At 33.0% G+C, this 14,519-nt stretch overlaps 1 protein-coding gene across 4 annotated transcripts; it reads left to right on the top strand.

Annotated features, from left to right (window-relative positions):
- Positions 1 to 1,525: 1,525 nt before the first annotated feature.
- Positions 1,526 to 14,089, top strand: LOC111991424 (probable pectin methylesterase CGR2). Of its 4 annotated transcripts, none has more exons than XM_065773631.1 (7): positions 1,526 to 2,031; positions 2,180 to 2,219; positions 2,321 to 2,362; positions 9,439 to 9,813; positions 11,082 to 11,137; positions 11,855 to 11,920; positions 13,399 to 14,089. In XM_065773631.1, the coding sequence occupies exons 1-7, from the start codon at positions 1,921 to 1,923 to the stop codon at positions 13,549 to 13,551; spliced, it is 843 nt and encodes a 280-aa protein (XP_065629703.1). In that variant the 5' UTR covers positions 1,526 to 1,920; the 3' UTR covers positions 13,552 to 14,089. The 4 variants fall into 4 exon arrangements, with proteins under 4 accessions (XP_065629703.1, XP_065629704.1, XP_065629702.1 ...); XM_065773630.1 differs by lacking the exons at positions 1,526 to 2,031; positions 2,180 to 2,219; positions 2,321 to 2,362 and adding exons at positions 5,343 to 5,843; positions 5,955 to 5,994; positions 6,103 to 6,144; XM_065773632.1 differs by lacking the exon at positions 11,855 to 11,920 and having other exon boundaries at positions 1,530 to 2,031.
- The last annotated feature ends 430 nt before the right edge of the window (positions 14,090 to 14,519 follow it).

Below are 14,519 nucleotides of genomic sequence, written 5' to 3' on the forward strand. Positions count from 1 at the left end.
AAAACACTATCAAAATATAGAGATTAACCCAAATACTTAGAAGAAAATAAATTCTAAACATAACAAAACAATAAGATAGAATGAAAATTTCAGGCACATATGAAAGCAAATAAAAAAGACAAAACCTACTTTTTATTTTTTTTTTTATTTTTACGTGAGTCTCTCTCCTTCTTTTTTTATTTTATTTTATTTTTAATTTTAAATTGAAGTTAAGTTTAGGGTTTTGATATGGTAATTGCTAGGGTTTTAAGGAGAGAAGAGAGAGTTCTACAAGGAGTCTTAACAATATAAACAATTCAAAACATGGAACATTATCAAATTTATAACATCTAATTCCATTATCTTTTTGGTTGAATCCAAACAAATAATTAATTGAAATTACTCCAAACAAATAATTAATCAACCAAAAATCAAAACTTTAATTAATAAAAAAAAATCACATGAACCCAAATAAAAATTCTTAATAAAGCAAGAACATATAAGGTAAAGAATTAAGATCAACTTACTGAGACGCAAATACCAAAAACCCCAAAACTTAAAACTTCCAAATTTTATAGAATCCCCAAATTCTACTTCAAAACCAAACAAAACCCTTCAAATTCAAAAAATTCATATATAATATACCAAATAAAAATTTACCACACCTTGGGCTGGAAAACATAAGTTGCAGCTTTGATTTTTCTCCAAAAAATAGAGATACTTCATCTGTCATATACAATATAAAATAATTATTAGAAATTTTAACCCAAAAACCAAACCCATAAAAACACTATCAAAATATAGAGATTAACCCAAATACTTAGAAGAAAATCAATTCTAAATATAACAAAATAATAAGATAGAATGAAAATTTCAGGCACATATGGAAGCAAATAAAAAAGACAAAATCTACGTTTTTTTATTATTATTATTATTATTTTTTTACGTGAGTCTCTCTCCTTATTTTTTTAATCTTAAAGTGAAGTTAAGTTTAGGGTTTTGAGATGGTAATTGCTAGGGTTTTAAGGAGAGAAGAGAAAGTCCTACCAGGAGTCTCTCTTTTTTTCTTAATCCTAAAGGTTTTTTATTTTTATTTTTTTATTTTTTTTAATTTTTATTTTTATAATTCTAACGTGTTATGTGAGTTTTTTTTTTCCTTTTTGGAAACCTAAAGTGAGTCATTTTTTTTTTTTTTAAATTCTAACGTGAGGTATCTTAAAAAATTATAATTAATTTTTAATCTTTAATTTTAAATTATATGTAGATAATAATAATGATGTGATAAGCTTTGGAGAGGCCAATAAAATATATCTAATTGAGTTTTACTTAAATTAAACTATTGTAATACTAATAAATATAAGAAGATATAAAACCTAGAATAAAAAAGAATCTAAAATAAAAAGAAAAGGAAAATAATAGTAACGTGAAAAATTGTGGGAGGTTTAAATACTTCGGATTTATATATATATATATATATATATATAGATAGAGATTACAATCAAGATTGTAGCACTTTTTTGTCCATATATAATCCAAAATAAACCGCGTTGATGCAGTGTAGCCTTCAAAACCGGTCCAACCCAATTAGCCAGTTGCGAGTTGCCAGCACTGGAGAGAGTGTGGAGACTCTGACTCGAGTCTCGACTCAAAAACTCAAAATCTTTCAGCTTTCCTCTCCCAATAATTCCTCCCTCCCCAAATTTTTAACAAACTTACCACAGTTTCGTTGGATTTCCACAACCGACACCAAAAGTTTCATTACCCTCTTCACAATAATACAGACCCCAATTACATTTCCCACCAGAGATATTTTACAAATTCAGATCTCATTCTCTCACAAAAAACAAATAAACAATGCACTCTCTTTAGTCACGTTGGAGATTCGTGTTGTTTTTTTTCTTCTGTTTTTGTTTTTTAAAATTAGAGAAAAAGTATTTGACTATGTTGAGGAGACCAGGAAATCACGCTCGACGATTAGGGGACAATGGAGGTTTATTTTCCAGTTCGAAATCGCGGCCTTCGCCGATTTTGTCTTTGGGGCTTATCGTCGTGGTAATTCAAATTTTGGTTTGTTTGTGATTATGGAAATTTATTTTACTGGAAAAGAATTGCACGGAATTTTTTTTTTTTTTTTGAGAAATAGAATTGCACGGAATTGGATTCCTAATTTAGAAAATTTTTTCTCTTTCTCCTTCTCCAGGGAGCACTGCTTTTTATTGCCTATTCATACAGAAATTCAGGTGAAAATACTAGAATACCCTTCAACACCGTGTGTGTGTGTCTGTATATAAGCTAAAAAATTGATTGATTGCTTATTGTTATTATTTTTTGTGTGTAACAGGTGGATTTAGCAACAATATAGACACTACAAGCAGGGTTGAAGGTAAGCTTGGCTTACTTTGAATTGTTTGAGAGTTTGGAAATTGATTTCAGTTCATTTTTCAACAATATCAAGTAGTCGTGAATTGTCATGCATTTTCAATTTTAGATGGACTTGTGCATGATGGTTGCTATTGGTTGGTTTGGACTAATGCCAACTAGGTCCAAGACATTTCGAATTCCTAAGACAGTTGAGAAAAATGACTAACGGGCCTAACAGTGTTTAGGGACTAAGTTGGCTTTAAGGACCAAATTGGTTAGTTTTGAAATGTCTTGGACCTGGTTAGCATTACCTTAAATCTTAGGGTATGTTAATGGAATTTACCCTTGAGATAATAATTGAAACGCGTTTGGTGAATCTCTAGAATGTCGAACCGATAGGTGGGGAGTGTTCCCTTCATTGGAATAGATGATCATTTAGTTGGAACTTAGGTTACTAGTGAATTTGTTAAAGACATATGTGTGTTTGGTAGTCTCTGTATTGTTTGCTGTTGATTCACTATTAGCTTGCTAAATTTAGTTAGTGTTCTGCCTTGGGTAAATTGTGTTTGATACGACACGGTTGAAGGAAAAAACATTTCTGTTCAAAAAAGTTGAAATGGTGAAGTATTTGACACGTGTGTGAGAGAAGCGAATGTTGAACTATCTGACATAATCCCTATGATAAGAAAGATCCAACTTATGAAGACTGGATTGGTTTTTTAACTTTTCAAAAATCTATTAGCTGATGAATTAGCGGTTGTTGTTCTTGTTTCTTTTGTAACTTTAGTGATTCTTATACTTGTCATGTTACTTGGATTACATAAAAGCGGTATTCAATCTCTTGTGAGTGAGGATTTAGCTATTATGGGATGGTTGTGGCATAGCATGGAACCTTGGATTGCTACTACAACTGAATTTTGTGACTCTCCTAAGAAGATTTGGGACTCTATTGCAGAATTGTTTTACATCATAATAATATTTCTCTAGTTTATGGGATATATGAAAATATTTTACCATTAAAATGTTTGGGAGTACGGTAAAAATCTTAAGAATTTGTGGAATTAAGTACTATGCCTTTGAGCCGTCACTACTTGTGAATGCTTTCTTGTTAGTTTAGACTCCAATCTACGTGGGTTCAAAAAGATCAAATTCTTGTGAGACCTTGCTTTTGGTTGCTAATGCTTATTTGTGATTATTGCACTCATCTTTGGGACAGAATGCCGCTAGAAATGGCTCCATTGTCGCCACCTTAGAGTCTTCTGCTTTAGTTTCAAGCAACAGATTATGTACTCGAAACTAAAGTAATGGTTGCTCTATTGGACCTGGGTGACAAGAAGTGTGATCATTATGGTGGCTCCAACCATACTGAGCCTTATTATTGGGTGAAATATGGCAAGGCAGATAATGTGCATTAGGTTATTGATGGTATTGTGCAACCATAGCCTACTTCTACTCCTTGCTAGGCATGCACTTCATGGTTACTGATTAGGCATTTTTTTCCTTGATAACGTAGGGAACCTTTCAAAAGAAGAGTCCTTTGGACTCGCCTCTGGCCAGTTAACCAATGGGCAACTAACACCACCTGCTAGAGCTAGTTGTCAGGTAATCCAAGGGCATTCAACCTAGACGAGCTAAGCAGTTTATGCTCATGCCCAAGAGTGGTCATTGATTAGATATTTTCTATGCTGCAATAATTAAATCATTGGTTTAGTGAGCATGTAATTGAGTTGCTTATTATCATATTAGCTGTGAATCCTCAAGAGAACATGTAGTAACTGAAGTGTAATAGTTTCAAGATCCTAAGGAATTTCTATTGGAGATGATTTCCTTCCAAAGGAATAATTAGTGTAACCATTAAGAATTGGATTTGGTGCACAATTGTTTTAGAGAGTAATAATATCAGTTCATCACAACAAGCTGTGAAAGAATTGTGTCAATAAAGCATGTATCATGTTGCCATTTTTAATTGCTTCTAGTTATTAGGAAGCATGGACATGGCAAAGGTGGCTGTGTATCTGTGTTGAAGACAGGCATGCCTTGTTCATGGCTGAATGCATGTCTGTGGAGTGTCCAACCAATTTTTTAAATGGCGACACAGTAAATTTACTTCCAGGATATGATTGACCAAAGAATTAAAAAAAAGGAAAATCTCAAATCTGTAAGCTCACGATTGTTGATTGATAGATTAAAAGCTTCAAATACAACTTTCTCTCTCTTTCTCATGGCATCGAACGACCTCCCTCTCTTTCCGCGTCACGACATCAGACCACTCAGCCATCAATCTGTTGTTAGATCAGTGAGTCCATGGCCATCAGCAACCCCATCGCACTTCACTGGCCTCCATCTTGATATTTAGCTGCACAATTGGTCTCTCTCGCCCATTTGTGTTTGCTGTTTGTATTGGGTTGTTTGCTTTTGCCTTTTTTAGAACACTCTGTATCGGCCATGGGGTTTTACTACTTTTATCTTTTAATCATTTTGTTTATGTGTTTTTTAATTGTTATAGAGTTTTGGATTTTAGTAAGGTTATTAGGGTCTGGTTGGTTAGGTAAGTGTATAGAGTACTTTCATTTTTTTAAATAAAAAAAAGGTTTCTAGTATGTATAATGGTATAGACTTATAGTTATATTATTATTTATTAATAGGTTTAGTTGTTGTTAGAAACTATTATTTAGTATTATGATTAATGTTAAAATGTTAATAAACCAAATTATTTAGTTGCTTTGTTTTTATTTTATTTTATTGTTTTTTTTTTTTAAATTGAATTTTTTATGGGTATCATGGTACTTCATTGCTATCTATTATTGCTTCTAAATTAATTGATGGTTGTTACTTATTTTTAAAACCTAAAATAAACATAATACGTTCAAAAAATATATAAATATTTTTAAAAATAACTTTTAATTAATTAATTAATTGCTGTGTCTCCACCATGTTGTGTTTATGATTACAATCAAGATTGTAGCACTTTTTTGTCCATATATAATCCAAAATAAACCGCGTTGATGCAGTGTAGCCTTCAAAACCGGTCCAACCCAATTAGCCAGTTGCGAGTTGCCAGCACTGGAGAGAGTGTGGAGACTCTGACTCGACTCAAAAACTCAAAATCTTTCAGCTTTCATCTCCCAATAATTCCTCCCTCCCCAAATTTTTAACAAACTTACCACAGTTTCGTTGGATTTCCACAACCGACACCAAAAGTTTCATTACCCTCTTCACAATAATACAGACCCCAATTACATTTCTCACCAGAGATATTTTACAAATTCAGATCTCATTCTCTCACAAAAAACAAATAAACAATGCACTCTCTTTAGTCACGTTGGAGATTCGTGTTGTTTTTTTTTCTTTTCTGTTTTTGTTTTTTAAAATTAGAGAAAAAGTATTTGACTATGTTGAGGAGACCAGGAAATCACGCTCGACGATTAGGGGACAATGGAGGTTTATTTTCCAGTTCGAAATCGCGGCCTTCGCCGATTTTGTCTTTGGGGCTTATCGTCGTGGTAATTCAAATTTTGGTTTGTTTGTGGTTATGGAAATTTATTTTACTGGAAAAGAATTGCACGGAATTGGATTCCTAATTTAGAAATTTTTTTCTCTTTCTCCTTCTCCAGGGAGCACTGCTTTTTATTGCCTATTCATACAGAAATTCAGGTGAAATGACTAGAATACCCTTCAACACCGTGTGCGTGTCTGTATATAAGCTAAAAAATTGATTGATTGATTGATTGCTTATTGTTATTAATTTTTTGTGTGTAACAGGTGGATTTAGCAGCAATATAGACACTACAAGCAGGGTTGAAGGTAAGCTTGGCTTACTTTGAATTGTTTGAGAGTTTGGAAATTGATTTCAGTTCATTTTTCAACAATATCAAGTAGTTGTGAATTGTCATGCATTTTCAATTTTAGATGGACTTGTACATATGATGGTTGCTATTGGTTGGTTTGATCGATGCACCTACCCTGAGGTTTGGACTAATGCCAACTAGGTCCAAGACATTTCGAATTCCTAAGACAGTTGAGAAAAATGACTAACGGGCCTAACAGTGTTTAGGGACTAAGTTGGCTTTAAGGACCAAATTGGTTAGTTTTGAAATGTCTTGGACCTGGTTAGCATTAGCTTAAATCTTAGGGTATGTTAATAGAATTTACCCTTGAGAAAACAATTGAAACGCGTTTGGTGAATCTCTAGAATGTCGAACTGATAGGTGGGGAGTGTTCCCTTCATTGAAATAGATGATCATTTAGTTGGAACTTAGGTTAGTGAATTTGTTAAAGACATATGTGTGTTTGGTAGTCTCTGTATTGTTTGCTGTTGATTCACTATTAGCTTGCTAAATTTAGTTAGTGTTCTGCCTTGGGTAAATTGTGTTTGATACGACACGGTTGAAGGAAAAAACATTTCTGTTCAAAAAAGTTGAAATGGTGAAGTATTTGACATGTGGTGAGAGAAGCGAATGTTGAAGTATCTGACATAATCCCTATGATAAGAAAGATCCAACTTATGAAGACTGGATTGGTTTTTTAACTTTTCAAAATATATTAGCTGATGAATTAGCGGTTGTTGTTCTTGTTTCTTTTGTAACTTTAGTGATTCTTATACTGTCATGTTACTGGATTACATAAAAGCGGTATTCAATCTCTTGTGAGTGAGGATTTAGCTATTATGGGATGGTTGTGGCATAGCATGGAACCTTGATTGCTACTACAACTGAATTTTGTGACTCTCCTAAGAAGATTTGGGACTCTATTGCAGAATTGTTTTACATTATAATAATATTTCTCTAGTTTATGAGATATATGAAAATATTTTACCATTAAAATGTTTGGGAGTACGGTAAAAATCTTAAGAATTTGTGGAATTAAGTACTACGCCTTTGAGCGTCACTACTTGTGAATGCTTTCTTGTTAGTTTAGACTCCAATCTACGTGGGTTCAAAAAGATCAAATTCTTGTGAGACCTTGCTTGTGGTTGCTAATGCTTATTTGTGATTATTGCACTCATCTTTGGGACAGAATGCCACTAGAAATGGCTCCATTGTCACCATCTTAGAGTCTTCTGCTTTAGTTTCAAGCAACAGATTATGTACTTGAAACTAAAGCAATGGTTGCTCTATTGGACCTCGGTGACAAGAAGTGTGATCATTATGGTGGCTCCAACCATACTGAGCCTTATTATTGGGTGAAATATGGCAAGGCAGATAATGTGCATTAGGTTATTGATGGTATTGTGCAACCATAGCCTACTTCTACTCCTTGCTAGGCATGCACTTCATGGTACTGATTAGGCATTTTTTTCCTCGATAACGTAGGGAACCTTTCAAAAGAAGAGTCCTTTGGACTCGCCTCTGGCCAGTTAAACTATGGGCAACTAACACCACCTGCTAGAGCTAGTTGTCAGGTAATCCAAGGGCATTCAACCTAGACAAGCTAAGCAGTTTATGCTCATGCCCAAGAGTGGTCATTGATTAGATATTTTCTATGCTGCAATAATTAAATCATTGGTTTAGTGAGCATGTAATTGAGTTGCTTATTATCATATTAGCTGTGAATCCTCAAGAGGATATGTAGTAACTGAAGTGTAATAGTTTCAAGATCCTAGGGAATTTCTATTGGAGATGATTTCCTTCCAAAGGAATAATTAGTGTAACCATTAAGAATTGGATTTGGTGCACAATTGTTTTAGAGAGTAATAATATCAGTTCATCACAACAAGCTGTGAAAGAATTGTGTCAATAAAGCATGTATCATGTTGCCATTTTTAATTGCTTCTAGTTATTAGGAAGCATGGACATGGCAAAAGTGGCTGTGTATCTGGGTCGAAGACAGGCATGCCTTGTTCATGGCTGAATGCATGTCTGTGGAGTGTCCAACCAATTTTTTAAATGGCGACACAGTAAATTTACTTCCAGGATATGATTGACCAAAGAATTAAAAAAAAAAGGAAAATCTCAAATCTGTAAGCTCACGATTGTTGATCGATAGATTAAAAGCTTTAAATACAACTTTCTCTCTCTTTCTCATGGCATTGAACGACCTCCCTCTCTTTCCGCGTCACGACATCAGACCACTCAGCCATCAATCTGTTGTTAGATCAGTGAGTCCATGGCCATCAGCAACCCCATCGCACTTCACTGGCCTCCATCTTGATATTTAGCTGCACATTTGGTCTCTCTCGCCCATTTGTGTTTGCTGTTTGTATTGGGTTGTTTGCTTTTGCCTTTTTTAGAACACTTTGTATCGGCCATGGGGTTTTACTACTTTTAACTTTTAATCATTTTGTTTATGTGTTTTTTAATTGTTATAGAGTTTTGGATTTTAGTGAGGTTATTAGGGTCTGGTTGGTTAGGTAAGCGTATAGAGTACTTTCATTTTTTTTAATAAAAAAAAGGTTTCTAGTATGTATAATGGTACAGACTTATAGTTATATTATTATTTATTAATAGGTTTAGTTATTGTTAGAAACTATTATTTAGTATTATGATTAATGTTGAAATGTTAATAAACCAAATTATTTAGTTGCTTTGTTTTTATTTTATTTTATTGTTTTTATTTTTTTTAAATTGAATTTTTTATGGGTATCATGGTACTTCATTGCTATCTATTATTGCTTCTAAATTAATTGATGGTTGTTACTTATTTTTAAAACCTAAAATAAACATAATACGTTCAAAAAATATATAAATATTTTTAAAAATAACTTTTAATTAATTAATTAATTGCTGTGTCTCCACCATGTTGTGTTTAATTTTTCAAGAATTATCTTGTCGCTGTGTCCGTTGTTATGTCTGTGTCCATGCTTCTTGTTACGATATTTGTAATTTGGATTACATAAATAAATGCCTAACAAAGTGTATGACTTTGGATAAAATAGAATGGAGGAAAAGAATATATGTTGCCAACCTTGATTGATTTCCGTCCTAAAAAATTTGGAACTAAGACTTTGCTATTGTTTTTTTTTTCTTCAAGTCAGACTTTGCTATTGTTGTTTGGGTTACATACATATATGCAGGCATGCATGCTTTAGTTAGTTTACAAATTTTTCATCATGTAGCAATTTGGCTTCAATTGGTGATTCAAATTTCTCCATATATGCAGGTGATTACTTGTGCACTGCAGAGGTCCATCGAGCACTTCCTATTTTGAAAAAAGCATACGGTGACAGCATGCATAAAGTTTTGCATGTTGGCCCAGACACCTGTTCAGTGGTTTCTAAATTGCTTAAAGAGGAGGAAACTGTGGCCTGGGGCGTGGAACCATATGATATAGAGGATGCAGATAGCAGCTGCAGGGCTCTTGTCCACAAAGGCATTGTGCGTGTAGCTGATATCAAGTTTCCTCTTCCATATAGGCCAAAATCGTTTTCTCTTGTAATTATTTCTGATGCTTTAGATTACTTATCTCCAAGATACCTCAACAAAACCCTTCCTGATTTGGCAAGAGTATCAGCTGATGGTCTTGTGGTATTTACAGGTAACAATTTGAAAAGAGCTTATCCTCTATTCAGAATGGATGTTGTGTATACATACATTTTGATCCAACATTGAATCATTTTTATTGGTATTAACCAAGTTTCAAATACACTTGGGTCTTTGACTACTCTTTGCAATCTCAAGTTGTATAATGCTCTTGGTACTGTGCTTTGATACATAACTTCTTAATCTTATGCCCCCATTGAAGATTTATATAGATGATTTGCTAGGATGCATCGACTTCTATATATAGATATGCCAAAACCATGCAAAGCCAATTCCACATATATACTATGTAGTCGCCCATTAGCATTGTGCTTGAGTTGGAATTGGAATTCTTTTCTTATGTATGTATCTTCTCAAAAATATTGTAACTGAAATGAATTTTTTCACCTCTTCTGAGCATATGAATCACTTGGTCCATGCGCTTTAAGAATTTTTTTTTTTTGGGAAAGATGACTTTGTCATCTTGTGAGGAAGTGCAAAGAAAAATTTATTTTAATTTTAAAAGTAAATTGTATATATATTTTTTCTATTAATCTATTAGATTTATTTTAGGTCTTATCAGTTAATTACATTATTAGTATTTTTTTTAAAAATTTTGTAGAGTCAAGGGTATTTTTGCAATTCAATAACTGGACTTTCCTAAGTCAATTAGAAGTAGTCTATATAAGCATGCTATTATTCTCCTAAATGCTGATCGCTAGGTTTTGTTCTCTCTTGTTTGGTGCTGATTCATAGGATACTTTTATTTTTCTGTTCTTTGATTTTGATGTTGCATCAGTTTTGGTTCTGCTTTGTGTCTCTTATGAGATGCTTTAATAGGATACATGAATATTGAGTAACAGTTTTGAAAGGGTCAGAGGGTAAACTGATATAGCAATTGTACTAAGTACACAGAATATGTGTTAAGGAAGACCCTTATTAGAGTTTTCTCCATCTTGTGCGTTTGCACTTTTCCCCTTACCTTTTTCTATAGTATGGGTATTTCTGTGTTTGACTTCATATATAGCTAAATTGTTGTCTCCTCCCCCCACCCCCCCACAAAAAAAAAAAAAAAAAATCACGCATTTGTACGTTCCTTTGTATTATGATTCGTACTTACCGTAGATGCCATATTTTTTGGTTCTTCACAAGTGTGTTTTTTATTCTCAGCAACTCAAGCTTTAAAGACTGTTTTTTAGTGCAACGACTAATTCCTTATTTTAATTGAGCAATTTATTATTTTTTTGATTTTTTATAACATTTTTTTTAATATTTACCATGTAGGCTATCCTGGCCATCAGAGGGCTAAAGTTTCCGACGTGTCCAAATTTGGAAGAGCGGTAAGTGGCTGTTGTCTATACTATTATTTAATAGCATAGCAGTGATAGCACTCATAGGTGTCTACTTTTTAAAGGATCCAAAATTCCCTCACACATTAATCAAAATAAATTAAAAACATTTCAAATAATAGGGTCAAAAAGAGTAAAATATCATATTCAACACCTAATTTTTAGGTCACAAATTTGAAATAAAATACAAGCTAAACAATACTATAAGAAGTAGTTATAATGGTAACTTCTAAAACCCTACATTATTCACTTTCTGCTCTAGAATAATTACTTATAAGTTATAACAACCTATACTTTTCTGATAAAAAAAGTTCACATACTTTAGACGATTTAGATAGAGGATAAATGTGAAGAAGTGCTCATTACCTATACTTTTTGTGCTTGGCTAGTAGATCTTAATATGCTCCTTAATTCCTGAGTCATTTGTTTGTTAAACCTTGATGTTTGTTAAACCTTGATGTTGGACTTGGATGTTTGAAGACCAATAGTAACTTTTAAATTGGTTTTAACTACAGTTTATAATCTTTGCTGAACTTTTGGATTTAACTACTAATGTTGTTGGGAAGTTCAAATTTGTGATAGCCTTGCTTTTTGTTTGTGAGAGAGAGAGAGAGAGAGAGAGAGAGAGAGAGAGAGTAGGTGTATTGTGTGCTCTGCAGTGTGTTCCCAAGGCCTTGTTGTGAATATGCCCATGTTATCTTTTTCTAGGTTTCCAGTTTCCAAAGCGTGTTCCAAGACCTTGTTGTGAATATGCCCACGTTATCTTTTCTCCAGGTTTGTAGTTTCCAAACATGCAACTTGGAATAAATAATATGACTTATAAACAAAGTGAAAATTAATTTTGCTAATGGGTTTCAGCTCAAATGGCATTTCCTCCCATAAACATGGGTGGAGGGGAGGTTATGTGTTCAAGATCCATTAGATGCTTGTGTAAAATACCAATAACACAAGGTGAAAAATAAGCTCATCCCCATCTCCAAAAAAAAAAAAAAAAGTTGTCTTCCCACCTCGTCACCCCAAATTGCAAAAAAGGGCCCCAACCTTCCTCTAAAAAAGTCCCAACTATGTAAAGACATTTCTTCAAAATTTGGTAGACCTTAAATTTATAAAAATGAAAAAAAAAAAAAATTAATATGAACTTTATGTTTTAAAATTAGTTCCACAATTTTTTAGTACCACTTTGCTGTTTTACTTTAAACTTTACATTTTGAGTAATTGGAAATAAAAGCCAAGGTAGAAGAAGAAATGCTGAATAGTGAATAAGAAATCAAGGTACATAGAGAAAAGTCTTTTGAATTTTTTTAGGTATATTATCATACTTTAATACTTCTATATTGATTTATTTTCTGAATTTACTCTTTAAATAATCAATTTACCTTTTTAAGTTTCTTATATTTAGGCTAATATGTTATGTAATCAAATTATTTCTATTACATAATCATATAAAGATTGACAGTATGCTTAAAAGATGGTAAAGATCAAAAACATTATCTTATATTTATTGGTATACTTATTGGTGACATTAGAATTAACCCTAGCAGTTGTAATGGACATTGTTGAAAAGATTTGTTTGACAATGCATATTATTAAAAATCAACTACGCAAGTGAATGGAAGATCACTTGATGAATGTTTATTTGGTCTTGTATATGGAGAAATATATATTATGAATACGTATATGTATATACACACACGATTATTTTAAATTATGAACAACTTTTTGGGGAACTGATTACATTGACATTAGGCAAAAACGTAATCACACTATGTACTTATGTTATGTTATATATGACAATTAAATTTCAATTTAATAAATTAATTATTTATTGCTTGCATAAATTTATATATATATATATATATATATTTTTGAATTAGTTTTATCTTTTAAGCTTACTTTTTTCTTGCTCCCCTAGACTAAAATCTTGATTCAGCCACTGTGTTCTAGAGGCCTCTTACCATGTATTGAGGGGAAGCTTTACTTTTTGGATGTATTTTCCTATGGGGAATGATTTCCAATGTTAAGAACATACTCGAGAATGAGACCTTCTAATACAAGGGGGCCTTTTACAAAAATTGCTTTTATTTCAATCATGGCATTGCCTCTTCAGGTATCTCACTTTAAGGCCCATGTTGCCTCTTAAAACTTATGTCGAAACAGTGACTCCATATTCCTGCAACTTGATGTTTTGCCAAACTGAATGTTGTCAATGATTTGATTCCTAAAAGAATAACATGTTGAAGTTGCTTTTGAAGGCTAAATTGAGGAGTGCGACCTGGTGGGTACGATATTTTGTTCGGACTAACTTAGAAGAGAATGAAACTGCCATTAAGAAGTTCGAGCAAGCTGCAACAAAGAGGTCATTCGTTCCAAATTGCCAAATATTCCACCTCAAGTCATTCCAGTGACATCTTACATATTTCCACCTCAGGTCATTTGTTTAACATCTTGACGTTATTCTGACAGTAATACTGAAGCTCCTAGGTGCAGCAAATCAAATTGATCTTCAATTCTCATCTGTAACAAATTATCTGGAAAATGTTTTATCATGATTAGTTTACATTATTTGTATGTTAGCAAATCATGTTTTAATTCTTTAAATTAAATTATTATTTGGAAGTGAAGCATGAATCAGTATATTTCTGCTCTTGCCAAGCTCACTGATCGTGTAACTTGAAACAGAGTTTTGCTTTTGGTAGACTGTCTATAATTTGTTGTAATTAGTGAAATAGTGCCGCCAGTTGGGGAAAAATCATATCCTACTACTTGTAACCATCAAATGATACAAGAGTGCCAAATGATTGCATGGTAGTGGTGAACCTTTAATTAAGGATCAAACAGACATATTAGCCTCATGGTTTATGCCTGAGTTTCCACTATTGATAGTCTCAAGCACCCTTTTAAGGCTCTGGCTCTTGTAATAAAGGTAGAATATCAAGTTCGGAATCTCTTTCCTATATTCCTTTATTTCTCATTTGGTTTTTGGTCCTCAAAAGTCAAAACAGAGTAATTGTTAATTTTTTCTTTTATGCGCAATGTATTATTTGCTTCAAAACATTGGGAACAAGGCTTTTGGTACAAGGCTTATTATTTGGTATCCTTGGAGTGTGTTAGGGTCTCCCATCACACTGTCTACAAACTTTCTGGGAGTTGTTTTATAAAAAGATTTGGTGGTCTGGCTCTCTGCTTTGGATTTTTCTACTTCTAAGTCTGGCCATGTCCCTTGTAAGGCATGGAGGGCCACATCTTGACTTCTAAGTTCTATCACATATGATATTCCAAAAGTGCCTGTTGGGTATTGATTGCATAGAACCCTGTTCTGAGATATGAACAAGCAATTCTGATCTTTTATGGTGGAATTTATTTGCTCTGAAAT

The sequence above is a fragment of the Quercus suber genome, unplaced genomic scaffold (assembly GCF_002906115.3).
Source record: "Quercus suber isolate HL8 unplaced genomic scaffold, Cork oak 2.0 scaffold_78, whole genome shotgun sequence".
Lineage (NCBI taxonomy): Eukaryota > Viridiplantae > Streptophyta > Magnoliopsida > Fagales > Fagaceae > Quercus > Quercus suber.

Coding starts and splice junctions, on each gene's coding strand:
- LOC111991424 (XM_065773631.1), top strand. CDS start 1,921: ATGTTGAGGAGACCAGGAAATCACGCTCGACGATTAGGGGACAATGGA. Junction 11,138..11,854: donor TGTCCAAATTTGGAAGAGCG/GTAAGTGGCTGT, acceptor ATCTTTTTCTAG/GTTTCCAGTTTCCAAAGCGT. Junction 11,921..13,398: donor CCACGTTATCTTTTCTCCAG/GTTTGTAGTTTC, acceptor TTGCTTTTGAAG/GCTAAATTGAGGAGTGCGAC.